Source organism: Syngnathus leptorhynchus, chromosome 17 (assembly GCF_054491065.1).
Source record: "Syngnathus leptorhynchus isolate UIUO chromosome 17, UIUO_Slep, whole genome shotgun sequence".
Taxonomy (NCBI): domain Eukaryota; kingdom Metazoa; phylum Chordata; class Actinopteri; order Syngnathiformes; family Syngnathidae; genus Syngnathus; species Syngnathus leptorhynchus.
This window is the reverse complement of record NC_141211.1, coordinates 8,350,963-8,365,452: the sequence shown is the minus strand read 5'-3', so window position 1 is coordinate 8,365,452 and position 14,490 is coordinate 8,350,963. Positions and strand designations below refer to the sequence as shown.

General features: G+C 38.7%; 1 protein-coding gene across 1 annotated transcript; it reads left to right on the top strand.

Annotated features, from left to right (window-relative positions):
- Positions 1–1,787: 1,787 nt before the first annotated feature.
- On the top strand, positions 1,788–5,355 carry lhx1b (LIM homeobox 1b). Its single transcript, XM_085936051.1, has 5 exons — positions 1,788–2,052; positions 2,635–2,855; positions 3,308–3,585; positions 3,974–4,130; positions 4,843–5,355. The coding sequence occupies exons 1-5, from the start codon at positions 1,883–1,885 to the stop codon at positions 5,217–5,219; spliced, it is 1,203 nt and encodes a 400-aa protein (XP_085792177.1). The 5' UTR covers positions 1,788–1,882; the 3' UTR covers positions 5,220–5,355.
- Positions 5,356–14,490: the final 9,135 nt, after the last annotated feature.

Sequence of the window (14,490 nt, the reverse complement as noted above, 5' to 3'; positions counted from 1 at the left end):
AGCAGCAATTAACAAACACTAATGACATGCCCCCCCCCCCCGCACCCCTTCTAAAACAAAACATGTGCACCATGCCAGATTCCGGTGCTTGTGAACGACCTCTTGTGCACGAGAGGCATGGGGGATCAGCACACTGGGCAGGGTGGCTCATCAACGCCTAGACTGGAGAAAGCCAGACCCAGAAGGAGTCACTTATACACACTCACACTTGAAATGCCACCATGATAATTGCTTTGTACCTCCTGGTTAAGTCATTGTCACTACAGTGACAATGGTTTTGGGATTGTTTGTGTAATCATCGCAAATACTGTGTGTGCCATTTTATAACTCCATAAATCGTCTGCCTTTAAAAAGTTGAGTTGGAATTAAACCAACTGCGTGACTATTGTTCAATTGTAGTGCAGCCAGTCACACAAAACAACCAAAAATGTAAAAATTGACCAAAGGATGCTGCCATACAAATATTACACACTACCAAGTAACAATTAAAATTAGATTAATGTAAAAAGAAGCTAAAGTATTAATTTTCCATTTGTGAACTTTTGTGTCAAATATTGCACTGCAATATATTTTTTGTGTCACCTGGAAAAGCTTGTGTTTCATACAAAAAATAATTCTCTTGCCAACAACTATATGCATGCAATGATTCGGACTGAGGCCATTGAACTTTTTCTCATGAGGCTGTGCCGATTTGCACTGCAAAATCTACATGTCAGTCACTTGAATATTAGACTGAAATGCATTTTCCATCTGTGAGTTGAGAGCTACAAAGCTGACTTTCCTTTTCAATGTGATGTTTCTTTCAAGAACTTCAGATCATCTCCAATCATGAATGAGACGAGACTTGGAACATGAGCTAAAACAAATTGTGCAGTCTCCATCCCCAGTGCACCATCTCAGTATGATAACATCTCAAATGTAGCCTATATAGTGAAAAATGATGACTGTTAATCAGCCTTGTCCTTTGAAACCAAATGAAGACTAATGCAAGGACCTCGTGTGTATGGAAAGCACAGAGGTGGGACTAATGATGTCAGTCAGCACTGATACTCACAGCGAAATCTTTTGAAAAAAAGTCATCATATGTCTGACCTATATTTAATGTATAAAGGATTGTGCCAAAAATGTCGACCATGAACAAAAATGATCTGAGGATGCAATTTGTTTCACTCAAGATGTAAAATAACTTTCAAATGTACAATAATATCACATTTTGCCTTTCTATTTGTTTTTGCAGGAAAATGTCTATTTTCTTTGAATTTGTATTCAATATCAGACTGAGTTCAATGATATTATGCATTAACATTTAGCTTTAATATCTTTTAATACAGTTGGTGTTTTTTTTTTTTGATTGGCTTTCGTCTTCGTGATGTCACCAATTTCTTGGTGTACCATTGGCTATTCGCTAAGTAGGGACCTCATTAGTGCGTCCTTCTATACTGACATTACAACAGAGGCAAAATGGGACTCAAATGGCAAGGTTGGACACACTGACAGAATTTTTTCACTATTCTTCACACAATCCGGGATATCCTGACAGACAGATAGACAGACAGACAGACAGACACGCAGGCGTGGGTTGATATTGACTCTGCTATTTCTGAGCTCATTTTGATTGGCCCATCGTTTTCGTATTTATGACAGAAATGTTTTCTACCAGTCTTTTTTCAACAGATGACCAGTTGTTTGGAGCTGTTAATCTTATGTGGATTGTTTTGACATGTTCAAATCCTTTGGATAATCCTTGTCATTATTCACATTGACTTGGATGCGCGGGGGATCCTTGGATAAGAGCGCCGAGGTGACGAGGAGACTGGAATACACCACCCAGTAGCATTGTGTGTAAAAATAGATTGATTGATTTTTGGGAATTAACTGCACGATGATTCATTGCGCCAACTGCGAAAAACCAATTGTAGATCGGTTCTTGCTCAAAGTTCTGGACCGGCCGTGGCACGTTCAGTGTGTGCAATGCTGCGAATGCAAGTGCACTTTGACAGAAAAGTGTTTTTCACGAGAAGGCAGACTCTACTGCAAGAATGACTTCTTCAGGTAAGTCGAATTAAACCACTACGAATAACAATTATCGATTTATTTATCTATCTATTCATCCGTCTGGTAAAGAGACGTAAGGTGTGTTGAACAGGAAAAGGGTGAAATACCTAAATAATGATAGCAATAATATCTAAATAATAATAATAATATCATATCTACATAATAATAATAATATCTAAATAATAATAATAATAACATCTAAATAATCATCTCTAAATAATTATAATCACATAAAAACAAAAAATGCTATTAAAATAGCAATTAAGCTCACAACCAAACATGCCAAGTGTGAATAATTTCATACATTCTACAGTTTACATTGCTGTATGTTTATTTTCCTTTTGATTCACTTTTGAATTTGAATAAAATACACCGCAACTGCTGTGGTCCTTTTTTGAAGACTGAAAACCTCAATTAGTTTGTTATGTGATAATAATAATAATAATCATAATAATAATCATAATAATTTATAATAATTATGATGATAATAATAATAATAATAATAATAATAGTTTCCAATGCCCTGTAGTGTGGTGTATGTCACATGAATAGCTGTACTGTCTTCTTGGCTTGCCACAGGAGATTTGGGACCAAGTGTGGAGGTTGCTCCCAGGGGATTCTGCCCAGTGATCTTGTCCGGAGGGCCAAGAGCAAAGTGTTCCACCTCAACTGTTTCACTTGTGTGATGTGCAACAAGCAGTTGTCAACCGGCGAGGAGCTCTACATCCTGGACGAATTCAAGTTCGTATGTAAGGAGGACTACCACAACAATAACGGCAAAGACACCATTCAGCTCTCAGGTTATTATTATTATTATTATTATTATTATTATTATTATTATTATTAATATTAATATTATTATAAATATTTATGTTATTGTAGTTACATTTAATAATTTCTTATTTGTGTAATATAGTTGTTAATTGAATTTATCTTTTGCTCAGTCCATATTTGATCGTTTTAGTTTATTTGTTCAATGACTTTATGTTTTGTAATCTGCTGATATCACGTGAACATGGAGCGTACTTCTACTCACTAAATTTCATGCACCTCAGCATGACCGCTATTTGGTATAATTTTCATTTGTTTTGTTTGAATTTATTGCACTCATATCTCTGTGAATCGTGGATAGATTTGCTGTGCTGTAAAATTGGCTTGCCTTGCCTTGTCTCCTAAAATCAAATGACCACGTGACCGCGTAAAGTCCCCCTCAAGAAATGAGTTCGCTAAGGGCATTTCCGTGCATTGGCAGTGACGACGTGTAGCGAGCCCAGTTTATCACCGGACTCCCAAGACCTGCAGCAGGATGACTGCAAGGACTCAGAAGCGGGCCATTTGTCGGACAAAGACGTTTGCCCCAATGAGAACGATGAGCAGGGCGCAGTGGGGAAAAGACGCGGGCCTCGGACCACCATCAAGGCCAAGCAGCTGGAAACCCTGAAAGCGGCTTTTGCGGCCACACCAAAACCCACCAGACACATTCGAGAGCAGCTGTCGCGGGAGACTGGTCTCAACATGAGAGTCATCCAGGTAAAATGCCGCAGAAAACTAGAAAACCGCAATATAATTAAGCGTGGTGTTTCTGCGCAAAACTGTGACTTTTACGCACCTCATTGTCAATGGAATTGTGCTTTTAATGCATTTGTGAATCGATTATTCACAAGAAAAATGCGATATCAGAACTCCGTGTTATATGTACATTCACTGTACATTTACATATATATATATATATATATATATATATATATATATATATATATATATATATATATATATATATATATATATATATATATATATATATATATATATATATATATATATTAACGCATAAACAATCTTCCATTGCGTCATTTTATTTGTTGAACATACTGATATATTTTATGGATGTATTTTGTGTCACCTTGTTTTTTAAAAGGTGTGGTTCCAAAACCGGCGGTCCAAAGAGAGGCGCATGAAGCAACTGAGCGCGCTCAGTGCCAGGAGACACATGTTCTTCCGCAGCCCGAGAAGGATGCGAGCTCTAGGAGAACGGGTGGACACCGCTGAGCTTGGCCATTTCTCCTACTATGGAGGTGAGCGAGCATGTGACTTTGTCCAGTTGCATACCCTTCCGTATGTAACATTTTTTAGATGTGTGTGTGTGTGTGTGTGTGTGTGTGTGTGTGTGTATGTGTATTTGATTCCCCCTCCTTCCCCTGTACTTGAGGTAAATTTATAAATACAAATTATTTTCAAATTCCTCCATTTTTTTCAATGACCACTAATGTAAAAAGCACAAATTTCTGCTTGACGGTGTAAGGGATATTATTGTCAACTGACAATATTTGTATTCATGTGGATGTTGTTTCTGGATCACTTCCTATTGAGAGGTGTTTCTAATATAACGTGGTCACCATAAAGGGACCTCAATCTAAATAAGGTGACCACAATGTATTAGAAATATTTATGTCATTTCATTTTGGACCTTTTTCAAGAGGGTGAAAATGGCCATGTAATGCAGATCTAAAAATAATAGCATTGTTTCAAGAGAATCTCTGTGATTGTCACTCAGCGTGCATGAAAATGATTTGCAATTGGGTTCATTTAAATATAGTGCCTAATGTAGTGTCCAACTACTGTTTGTTTGATGTTTACTATTACCACTCTGAGGTTGTCAACTAGAGCAGAGCATCATTATAATAATATTCATTGCTTTGGTTCTTATTAGACTGTGCACCTTAATGTGGCAACTTAATGTCTATTTTGGCCCAACTCATGTAATATGTTCCTTCTGAATGAGTGCAGATTATCCTGGTGAATATTACGGCCCAGCTGGGAATTATGAATACTACCAAGGCCCGCCATCATCCCAGGCGCAGACACCAGTAGACTTGGGCTTCGTGCCCTCAGCGGTCCCTGCCGGCACCCCCTTAGGGGCCATGGAGCACCGCCACCCCGGGCACCACTGTCCAGGAGAGGTGCAGTGTTACCCTGACACGGTGTCACACCACCCGGTTAACTCACCCAGCCCGGAACCCAACGCGCCGGGCTCCATGCACAGCATCTCCAGTGAGATGTGCGGGCCCAGCACACCTTTCACCGCCATCACCCTCGGCGACAACGGATACACCAACCAACTGTCACAGCCCTCATCCGAGGTGAGCGAAGGAACTGTGTGGTAACCCTGGGTGTTCAGAAGGCAAATCATCACTTTATTTATTCATTTGTCACTTTATTTCTTGATGTATGTATTTATTTATCACTGTATTTATTTATATAACTTTTATTTATTTATGTCATGTTTTAAATTACAAAATCTCAATTGTGTGTGTCTACAGTTGATTATATTTAAATGGGACTTGAGTACTATGTGCTGGTTTAGTGCTGAACCTCTTTGACGGAGCAATAAATGCATAAACAGTCATTTTTGAGACCATTTTTTCAAAGAACAGTATAGGTAGGCTATGCATGTAAATCCATTCATCCATTCACGGTCTGCTCATTCGGGTATTTGTTTAAAAATCACCTTTCAGTATTAAAAAGCAGCTCTCTACAGCTAATGGTGAATACAAGGTTTTAGATTGTGATTGTCAAGTTTGTCGCATTTGACCAAAAACCTCTCTCAGGACTGTCTAAGCTTTGCTTTTTATATTTCATTTGTCGGCTGTGTCAAAACAGGTTTGCCTTCAAAAGGACACGAGACGTCTGAAAGAACGCATTTGTATAGAAACTGATGGCGCTTTATGAAGACGATGAGTTCAAGATTATAAATACAGAATATTAGTGAAGGGCAGTCAACTGTTTACTTTGAGCCCCAGTATTTAAATACCACTGTATAAAACCTGATGGATTGTGGAAATGGATCCGGGAGCACAAAGATGAACCAAACCTCTGTAGCTATGTTATTGCGATTGCTCGCTGTGCTAGTTTGTAATTGGAAACACACACACACACACACACACACACACAAACACACGCATAAACACTCAGTTGTCAAATGATGAAACAACAACTTGAGAAGTTGCGGCTGATTCTTGATGTCTACAAAATACACTTGTATGCATAATGCCAGCAGTAGCTAATGTTTGTAATGAGATGATTGTTCAAATAAGGCTGAAACTGATGTTTCTGACCTTTCACAGTATGATAAAATACATTCTGATTGTTATTTGTAGAAATTGACTTTGGACACAAATATTAGCTTCATCCGTTCAAAGAGCAACTGGAATCTCTTGCACCCATATTTGCAGTAAATATGTTTTGCAAATAGTTTTGTATGTTTAATTGTGTTACTTCAAATATGAAGTCAAATAAAATGATGTGGACTGGATATAACAAATGTTCACTTTTACTAAAGCCTGACGATATCAACATTGTTGGTAATTATTTTGCAAAGTGACAAACTGACAAAAAGAATGTGAATATGCATACATGTCATGTTTAATCCACCGTGCTGAATTAGGGCGGAACTATTTGGTGACCAAGTTTGGCATTGACCACCTCACTGTGACTTTTCTGCCATTTACACACGAAGCCAGTATTTTTAGAAACCTTAATATTCTGCCACAATTAATGTAGAGTACATATTGAAAGAATAAACATACAATTGAAAGCAAAGCAATGACAAAGGAAACGTCAGCAAGATGAACCTCAAAAGCTTTCATAAACAATTTATATTTGCCATCCTGATATTTTTCTTTCAAGAGCAACCTGCACGAATCTTACAATGAGAGCAAACAATAGAAAACACAGAGAAAATGTTGGCAAATATTTTGCTCCGGTTTTGTAGGTTATGCGCAACCACGATGTGAAAACTATATTTCCCAAAACAAACGAAAAAAAATGCATTTTGTAGCTCATGATCTGAATTATGATTTTGAGTTATGGCCTTACACCACGGGGTCACCAACATGTCGCCTGCGGACTCCAGATAAACCCCCAAGGACCACACGAGCAGCCTGTTCAAAAAAAAATTGCTCAACACTTGATTTCCTACCAAGTAATTGTATAACTGTAATACTGCATGTAAAATCTCAAATGAATTCTTTATAATCCAGATGCGTACATATTTATAATGGAGCTGCTGTAATACAAATACAATACATATCCCTTGAAGTTCCGGTTTGAAGAAATATTCAATCTGCATAATCAATGAAAACTGCTGCTGCACAGTGTGGCAACATGTGACACACAATTCAACCTGCGACTCAGACCTCATTATAGCAGAGTGCTTGCAAACACATCGCAGGTGCCAAAGAAAGACAAGAAAACAATGGTGAGAAAACAGCAAATAAGCACATTGCACATTGATGCATATAAAACACTCCAATTAAAAAAATACCCTCCTCCCTCCTCTATCATTCTGTAGCTATCGTGTAGGAATTCGGTGACAAAATTCTCAATTCTTTATACTTCTGGCAGCAGCTCCATTGTTTTTATCTCCTCTTTTTATTTATTTTTTATTTTCCTAAACGGTCACTGCTGTATACTGGAATTCCCCCATAAAGGAATATTTAATCTAATCTCATTTTTGAGTGGTGCAATTCAGATATTCATCATTGCAAACTACATAGCCAAAATAAAGACATGGAATCAGATCTGTTCAGATTGGAATAAGGACCCTTCTAAACGTGGATGAAAATAAGATAGGCATTAGATAATATGCCAATGCAGCAACATAAACATTCATATCTGATGTCAGATATCGTGAGAATACAAGTTTGATTTAATTAAAAGACACCCTTTGGAGAACTGCTATAAAAAAAAAAAAGAATACTGGCATTAAATTGGAATTAGGTACTTTGACCTGCAAATTCAACCTCAGTGTGATCATTTCCTAGCAGGTGAAGTTAAAATATTAATTCCGCATAATTCAATCGCTGCTGACCAAATGATTGAAATCTTTGTTGCTTGAGATGGTATCATAAATAAGTGCATCCAGGATGTAACTCGGATGTCTATACGTAACTATGTATATGTAGTCTAATATATATACCGCTGTAAAGACACGTTCACATCTGCAAATATGACTCGGCAGCCACATTAAAGCATCTTTGATTGTCTGGCGGCTAAAGTCAATATCTTAAACATGAAGGCCGCACAAAAGACTGCTGACTGTAACCGCTGAGGCCATGAAGCCGCTGGGGCAGGAGGGGGGTGAGGGGGGCTGAGACAGAAAACCCAGAGGGTTGTAAACCATAAACTGCAGGGAAGCATGCACCAAGGGGACATTTTTAAGATTCATTTTCTCCTCCAATGTGTTGCTCGCACAATCCAGATGAGGTCAAAAGGGGAGGAAACGACTGCGGCAATGCGAGATGGGGACGAGCCAAGCCTGGGAAAGTGAAACGGCTGCTATGTGCTGGCAAATCAAGACTACAGCCTATCCATATTCCTCCAAAAATATAAACAACCACACAGTGACTTTAATTTGTGACACTACCACCACGCACACTTTTGTGGTATTTCGGCTTGAGAAGACAGCTAACCAAGCCTAAATATATACATTTTTGTCAAATCATGGCAAGAAAAATGAATTGTGGCATGTAATCAATTAAAGCAGCAAGGCGGCGTGTATGATTTCACAGTTGGAGAAACATATAGTGAAATCAAACACATGTAGGAAAATAAAAAGCATCTGGCTTGCTTGAAAATCGACAAAGGATCGTCACTTTGGTGATGGATTGATAATCAGGAAATTGTGGTCCAACTGTATCAGCATGGTGGGTAACTTGCGCTGTTTTTTTAATAGAGAAACAATAAACGTTTTTCGGGACCATTATGATTTGATCACAACTGACATGAATCACAGTTTTATTTTCAGCTCGTTTGATTCAGTCGAGAGAAAGCAGAATTATACTTTTGAATGGCTTTTTTCATGATTAAAAAAATATCACGGTAAAAAAATCAAATCTATGCATCTGTTATTCAAATTGTTTTTATTGTCTGTAAAATAAACACAATGGAAAGTTATCTATCATTCTGTTCCCTGCTTGGCGATTATGCTATGCTGTTAATCAAACTAATCCCTGTTTATCTGAGCAAAATGCCTTGATTAAGAGAGAGATTTGCAAGTCAAACACGAGACCAGCAAATCAATTTACACCAAGCTGACTGTGCGTATTGTAACAGTGGAATAAACTTTGATCTTTGTATTTGTACAATAAAGGTTATTTATTCCGCTTTGCAACTTTTGCTTTGCTGTGGAACAAGCTAATTTTACACAAAAAAACAGAGTTTGTTAAAACTTTGTGTACAGACTATTTTTTTTAAAGTTTCTCTGACAATATTATATACATATACATATCAACACACATAAATAGAAACAGAAACACTTAAATACATATAAACATGATAGATACAAACATTTACATGCACACACATATAAACATACATACACATATATACATCCACACGTAAGTACACACATATATATGCATATACACACATATCAATACAGACATATAGACACATACATACACACATAAATAAAAATATATATACACTTATACACTTGCATACACAAACACTCACACGTGCACACACTACATATACACATAAATATACCCTTAAACTAACACAAAAACATACATATATATATACATATACATATCCACAGACGTACATAAATACATATCCACACATACATGTATACACTAATATTTATATGCATTTGCATACCTATGTGCATATATACACATATATGTGTGGGTATATACACACACACACATATATATATACGCACAAAAAGTTGATCGAGTTCAGGAAAGGACTGTGAAGATGTATTTTTATGTGTTGAAGCCATTCTGTTGTCATTATTGTCGTTCTGGTGCGATTGCTCTGGCAAACTTTACAACATCCATAAGTGGAGATCTTGCAGTTCCTTATAAACTTACTTTGTGAATGTTGATCTCCTGCATGAACTGCCCTGAATTTTAAAGGAATAAGAGGCGTCGCTGCCATTGGTCGGAAGCAAGCCAGTAAAATCCAGTTTCTAATGGCGCGCTTTTTCGAAAAGACAAAAAGAAGAGAAAAATTCCACACCTGCACAATTTTTGTAGCAATGCAAATAATTCCAAAGCGTTTACATTTTTCTTTGCAATTGCGCACCAAAAAAATGCCATAATAATGCCATACTGCTTAAGGCGAGCGCTTAGAATCAAACTTACAATTGTTGACACTTTAGCACTGCATTGTACATTTCTCTTGCTAGTTTGGCGGGTAGGAAAATGTAATAATTGCTATCTTATGCGAATTTAGATTTGGCCTTTCTGTCATTGCTGCTTCTTCTTAGTCACTTGAACAATCTGGTTCAATTTGCTAATTTGACCCTTTCTTTACTTTTGGCTTCAGGCTCGGTAGTCCACTTTCTGCATGAAAATCACTCACACATACAATTTTATAATCAATGCCCACAGTAATAGGATTCCTCTGGCCACGGGCAATTAATACACTAGTCCAGCCCTCCCTTTTCCCCCCCCCTTCTTGTGCTGATCTCAAAGCTACGAGACATTGGCTTCTCCTCATTTACATATTTATTGCATTGGACTCAAATCTGGCGAGTGATTGATGTGGAGCCTGCCTCCTGAATTTTTAGCGGCCCATTATTATGACAGAGAGGGAGGGAGCTGCGGCACGTCAGTGTACTTTTGATTAAAGTTGAAGAAGACAGAATCCTAAGTGTTCCCCACCTACTTTCTCTCTTTCTGTGCACCGCTCCCATCTGCAAGGCCAAGGGCTGACAAGATGTAAGAGCGTGTTATAGCTATTGACAAGTCATTTGCTCACAAAAGTCAAGCCAGATACGCTTGTTATGACTTTAATCACCATATCACTGGCGCTACATTTTGGGAGATTATAAAAACAATGGATTTAAATTTCCGGCTACGCTAGCATCAGCGCAGTGAAGTATTATTGACTTAGACATTGACGCTGCACGCTTGTAATGGACAACGACAGCGTCTCATAATGTTTGCGGTTTTTTTAACGACAATACGAGCGTATCAGTAGAAACCGGTGAAATCTGAAAATTGCTTTGGGCAAAAGATGATGTAATACAAAATAAATGATGTACGTTCCTGTGAAAAGTCACTTGCTTTGGTGTTTTCATTACAAATGGAATGGTGGTAGCTCTAGACTTTTATACTGTGCAATATATAGTTAGATATTTGCGTAGTTATACAGTCGACAGACAAAGAAACCCGAGCATTAGCGCGTTGCATATGCTTGATGATTCTCTCATTTGCAATTGAGCATTAAACGTTCGAGCGGCAAATAGTCTGCTCTGCAAAAATCTACGACTGTGGTGTGTGTGTGTGTGTGTGTGTGTGTGTGTGTGTGTGTGTGTGTGTGTGTGTGTGTTGGTGGCTTGAAGGGTAGCAGTGGCAGATCAGCAGACATGATTCTGCCAAGTCTCCATTTCTGCTGTTTGTCTGGCTGCAAGTCCCACCTTAAATATACAATATTTGAGCATTCACATTGACAAAACAAAACCAGCAGTAATCTAACAAACGACTTCTTTTCAAGGTTCAAATATCACGTGTCTATTTTAAAAGTGGCACACTGCGACATTTCACCCCCGGCTGGTTGTCTTTGTCCTTCAGGCCCAAAGGACATTGGTCATACATGCAACCATTGTACGGAGCCCATGAGGAAGAGTAAACCAACATTTCCATAGGGAGATGGCTTTACACGCTCCGCTGATATGCCCTAATGCATGCATTTTAATAGATCCGACCTTTCAAAGAGGGCTGCTGCGGGTCTGAACTGTTTGTATTCAGCTATGTGAGGAGAACTCCTTGTCAGCAACTCTGTAGCCTCTATGCATCGACATAATTGTTTTCATAAATGTTTGGGGATGAAATATTGCATTACTATTATTGTTATTATTTATGAAATTCATGTTATTATTGATTTGTTAAGCATTATTCATGCTCTGTTTATAACACACGCTTTCATTCTCAAAATGGACAGCCAGCAATTACAACAAGCTAAGATGTTTCATATGTGTTACTGCAGTAAAACAAAATACACACAAAAAACAGGCTAGAAAATGGTAAGCTTAAATTATGTTGATAAAAGTGACAATGAAAGCTGTTTTATTTTCATTTTGATAAGGATTTAGTTGGGTGGTGTATTAAAAATGCTAGATTAGTAAAAAGCTGACTGCAGTGACAAATATTCGCTTGCTTTAAACACTTTTTATGCCCGTTTTCATTTATTTTTTCCATTTTTAGCTAATTGTTCTATGTTGGTGTTCATGTAAGCCACGTTTGGTATCGAGTGTATATACTATCGTACAAAGGTACACGTGTCAAAATTCAAATTCTTGAATGATTTTTGCTGAGACGCCTTCCAATGATTTCTTCTTCCCCTTGCCTACTTCTCAACCTGCCATGCAGACAGTTTCCTTGCCCTTATAAGTGCTGCACCAGACAATGACCCACAGTAATAATAGTGATCTATGGCCCAAGATGCGCCACCTTGCTTGCTGACCTTTCCTACAATTCTTCACTAGCGTGCCTGTTTTTTTCCCACTCACCTAAGTCAGGGCCTCTACGCTTCATCCCTCTTCGTATCTAGCCAGAAGCCCCCCCCCCCCTTTCTCCTCCTCCCCATCACCGGCACCTTTTCTCTCCTCCTCCACACATCTCGTCAACGGCTCGCTGTGCGCGGCTCGCCACACTTCACTGGCTCCATGAATGTTAATGTCAGACGTGCGAGGGGAGTGGGGAAAGGAGGGGCTGCAGTGTAGAGGAAACACACTCTCTTGTTGTGGAGGGCACATACACAACATTCATCAATATGTATAATTGTTTGGGATTTAAAAATAAAAACATAAGCATCTGGAAAATTTGACTTTTTTTTTTTTCCATGGTGAACACTGTAATTTCCTATTAATCGTCTTCAAGGAGATGAAATCCAAATTGGACATATGTCTCCTTCCTGGCTAAAGCGGCAGTGTCTGGGCCTCGTCCCCGTCTTTCGTGAGTCAGAAGCCCTCAGCCAATGTTTACCAAGCCCTGGCAGAATGACAATGTGTGCATTATGTGGGTGATGATCACCGGGTGTTGAAATCTTTGACCCCTGTGACACATTTGAAACATGGATTGGGGATTAAGCCTGTGGTGCAGCTGGCTGACAGGCCGCCCCCAAAGAGATTCACATCCTCGCTCCCTCTCTGTAAAAACACTGGGACACTAAGACCCTTTTTACTCTCCAGTGTAAAATAAGCTGCTTTTGAAATGTGCAAGGACATTGTTGACATCCACGCATCTTGTTTGAAATTAACGATTGGGCAATCATCTAAAATATTCATCAATCTGTTCTTTTATGCTTTTCATGACATTTCATGCACAGTAATCAGTTTGTTTCGTATGGATATTTACAAAGGTATCCAGACTGTCTCCTAGAAAATGTATTGTCAAAAAAAAAAAAGGAAATCAAGACAACTTTAAAAACTGGCATAGCAGTGCAGACTATCAAATGCAAACCTCCAGCAGCGTATTTGTTCGCTCTGCAATGATTCAGGGAGGAAAAGTCATCCTTAACACGCACCCACACCACAGTATAAATCAAATCAGCTTGATAATATTTCAGACACCTGAATTTTGCAAAAAAGTGACAACGCGCACATTTGGCACGATACCAACAATGGGTGTCAAAAAGACTGAAAGTCTAGTAAATCTACCCTCAACTCACTTTTACATGCAATTTTAGTCAATGATGAATTCACCCCCCCCCCCCCCCCCAAAAAAAAATATATGCGGGGGTTCACTGCTTACTACAAATGCCGAGAAGCAGGGAGAAGGCTGATGACACAGTTAATCTTTCACCAGTTATTCAACTTATGAAACACATCTAAAGCATCTTAGTGTGACTGAGCCGCTGTACACTTTGCAATGCGGTCCAAACCTAAAAAGGCAGACATGCAAGCATTGAGGAGCTTTTCGATCCAAGCCCTCAGCCTGGAGAGAGACAGCGAACAGCTGGGGCCTCACGTGTGTCAGTCGACTCTTTATCATGGGCAAAAGACTTTTTGTTTTCAGGCAGTAATCAGGCAGCCCAGGGGCTCTGTAAAGACCCCGTTTGCGTTTCATCTCAACTGTTGCATACAGCCGGCTAATTGGAATCCTGCATCTGGGTCAGATGCATTGTCTCTCAAGTGCTGTCAAGCCATTGAGACACATGAATGTGGAATTATGCTTCTCCCTAGATGCATGATTGAGTCTCCCCTCTGTGCTATCTTAATTCCTCCATTTCAATCTCATTGCAGGCATCTTTCCTCCCCGCAAAAGTCCCCCCCCCTGACTTTCCTACCAACAGTCCCTGTTGGAAAAACAGCAAGTGTACTTTTGACATAGTATGTGAAGCAATCTTTTTGCATTACCTTTTCTCTTTATTTTCTTCATTTTTTTATTTTCAGCATCCATTTTAAATTGTGTCACAGTAAAA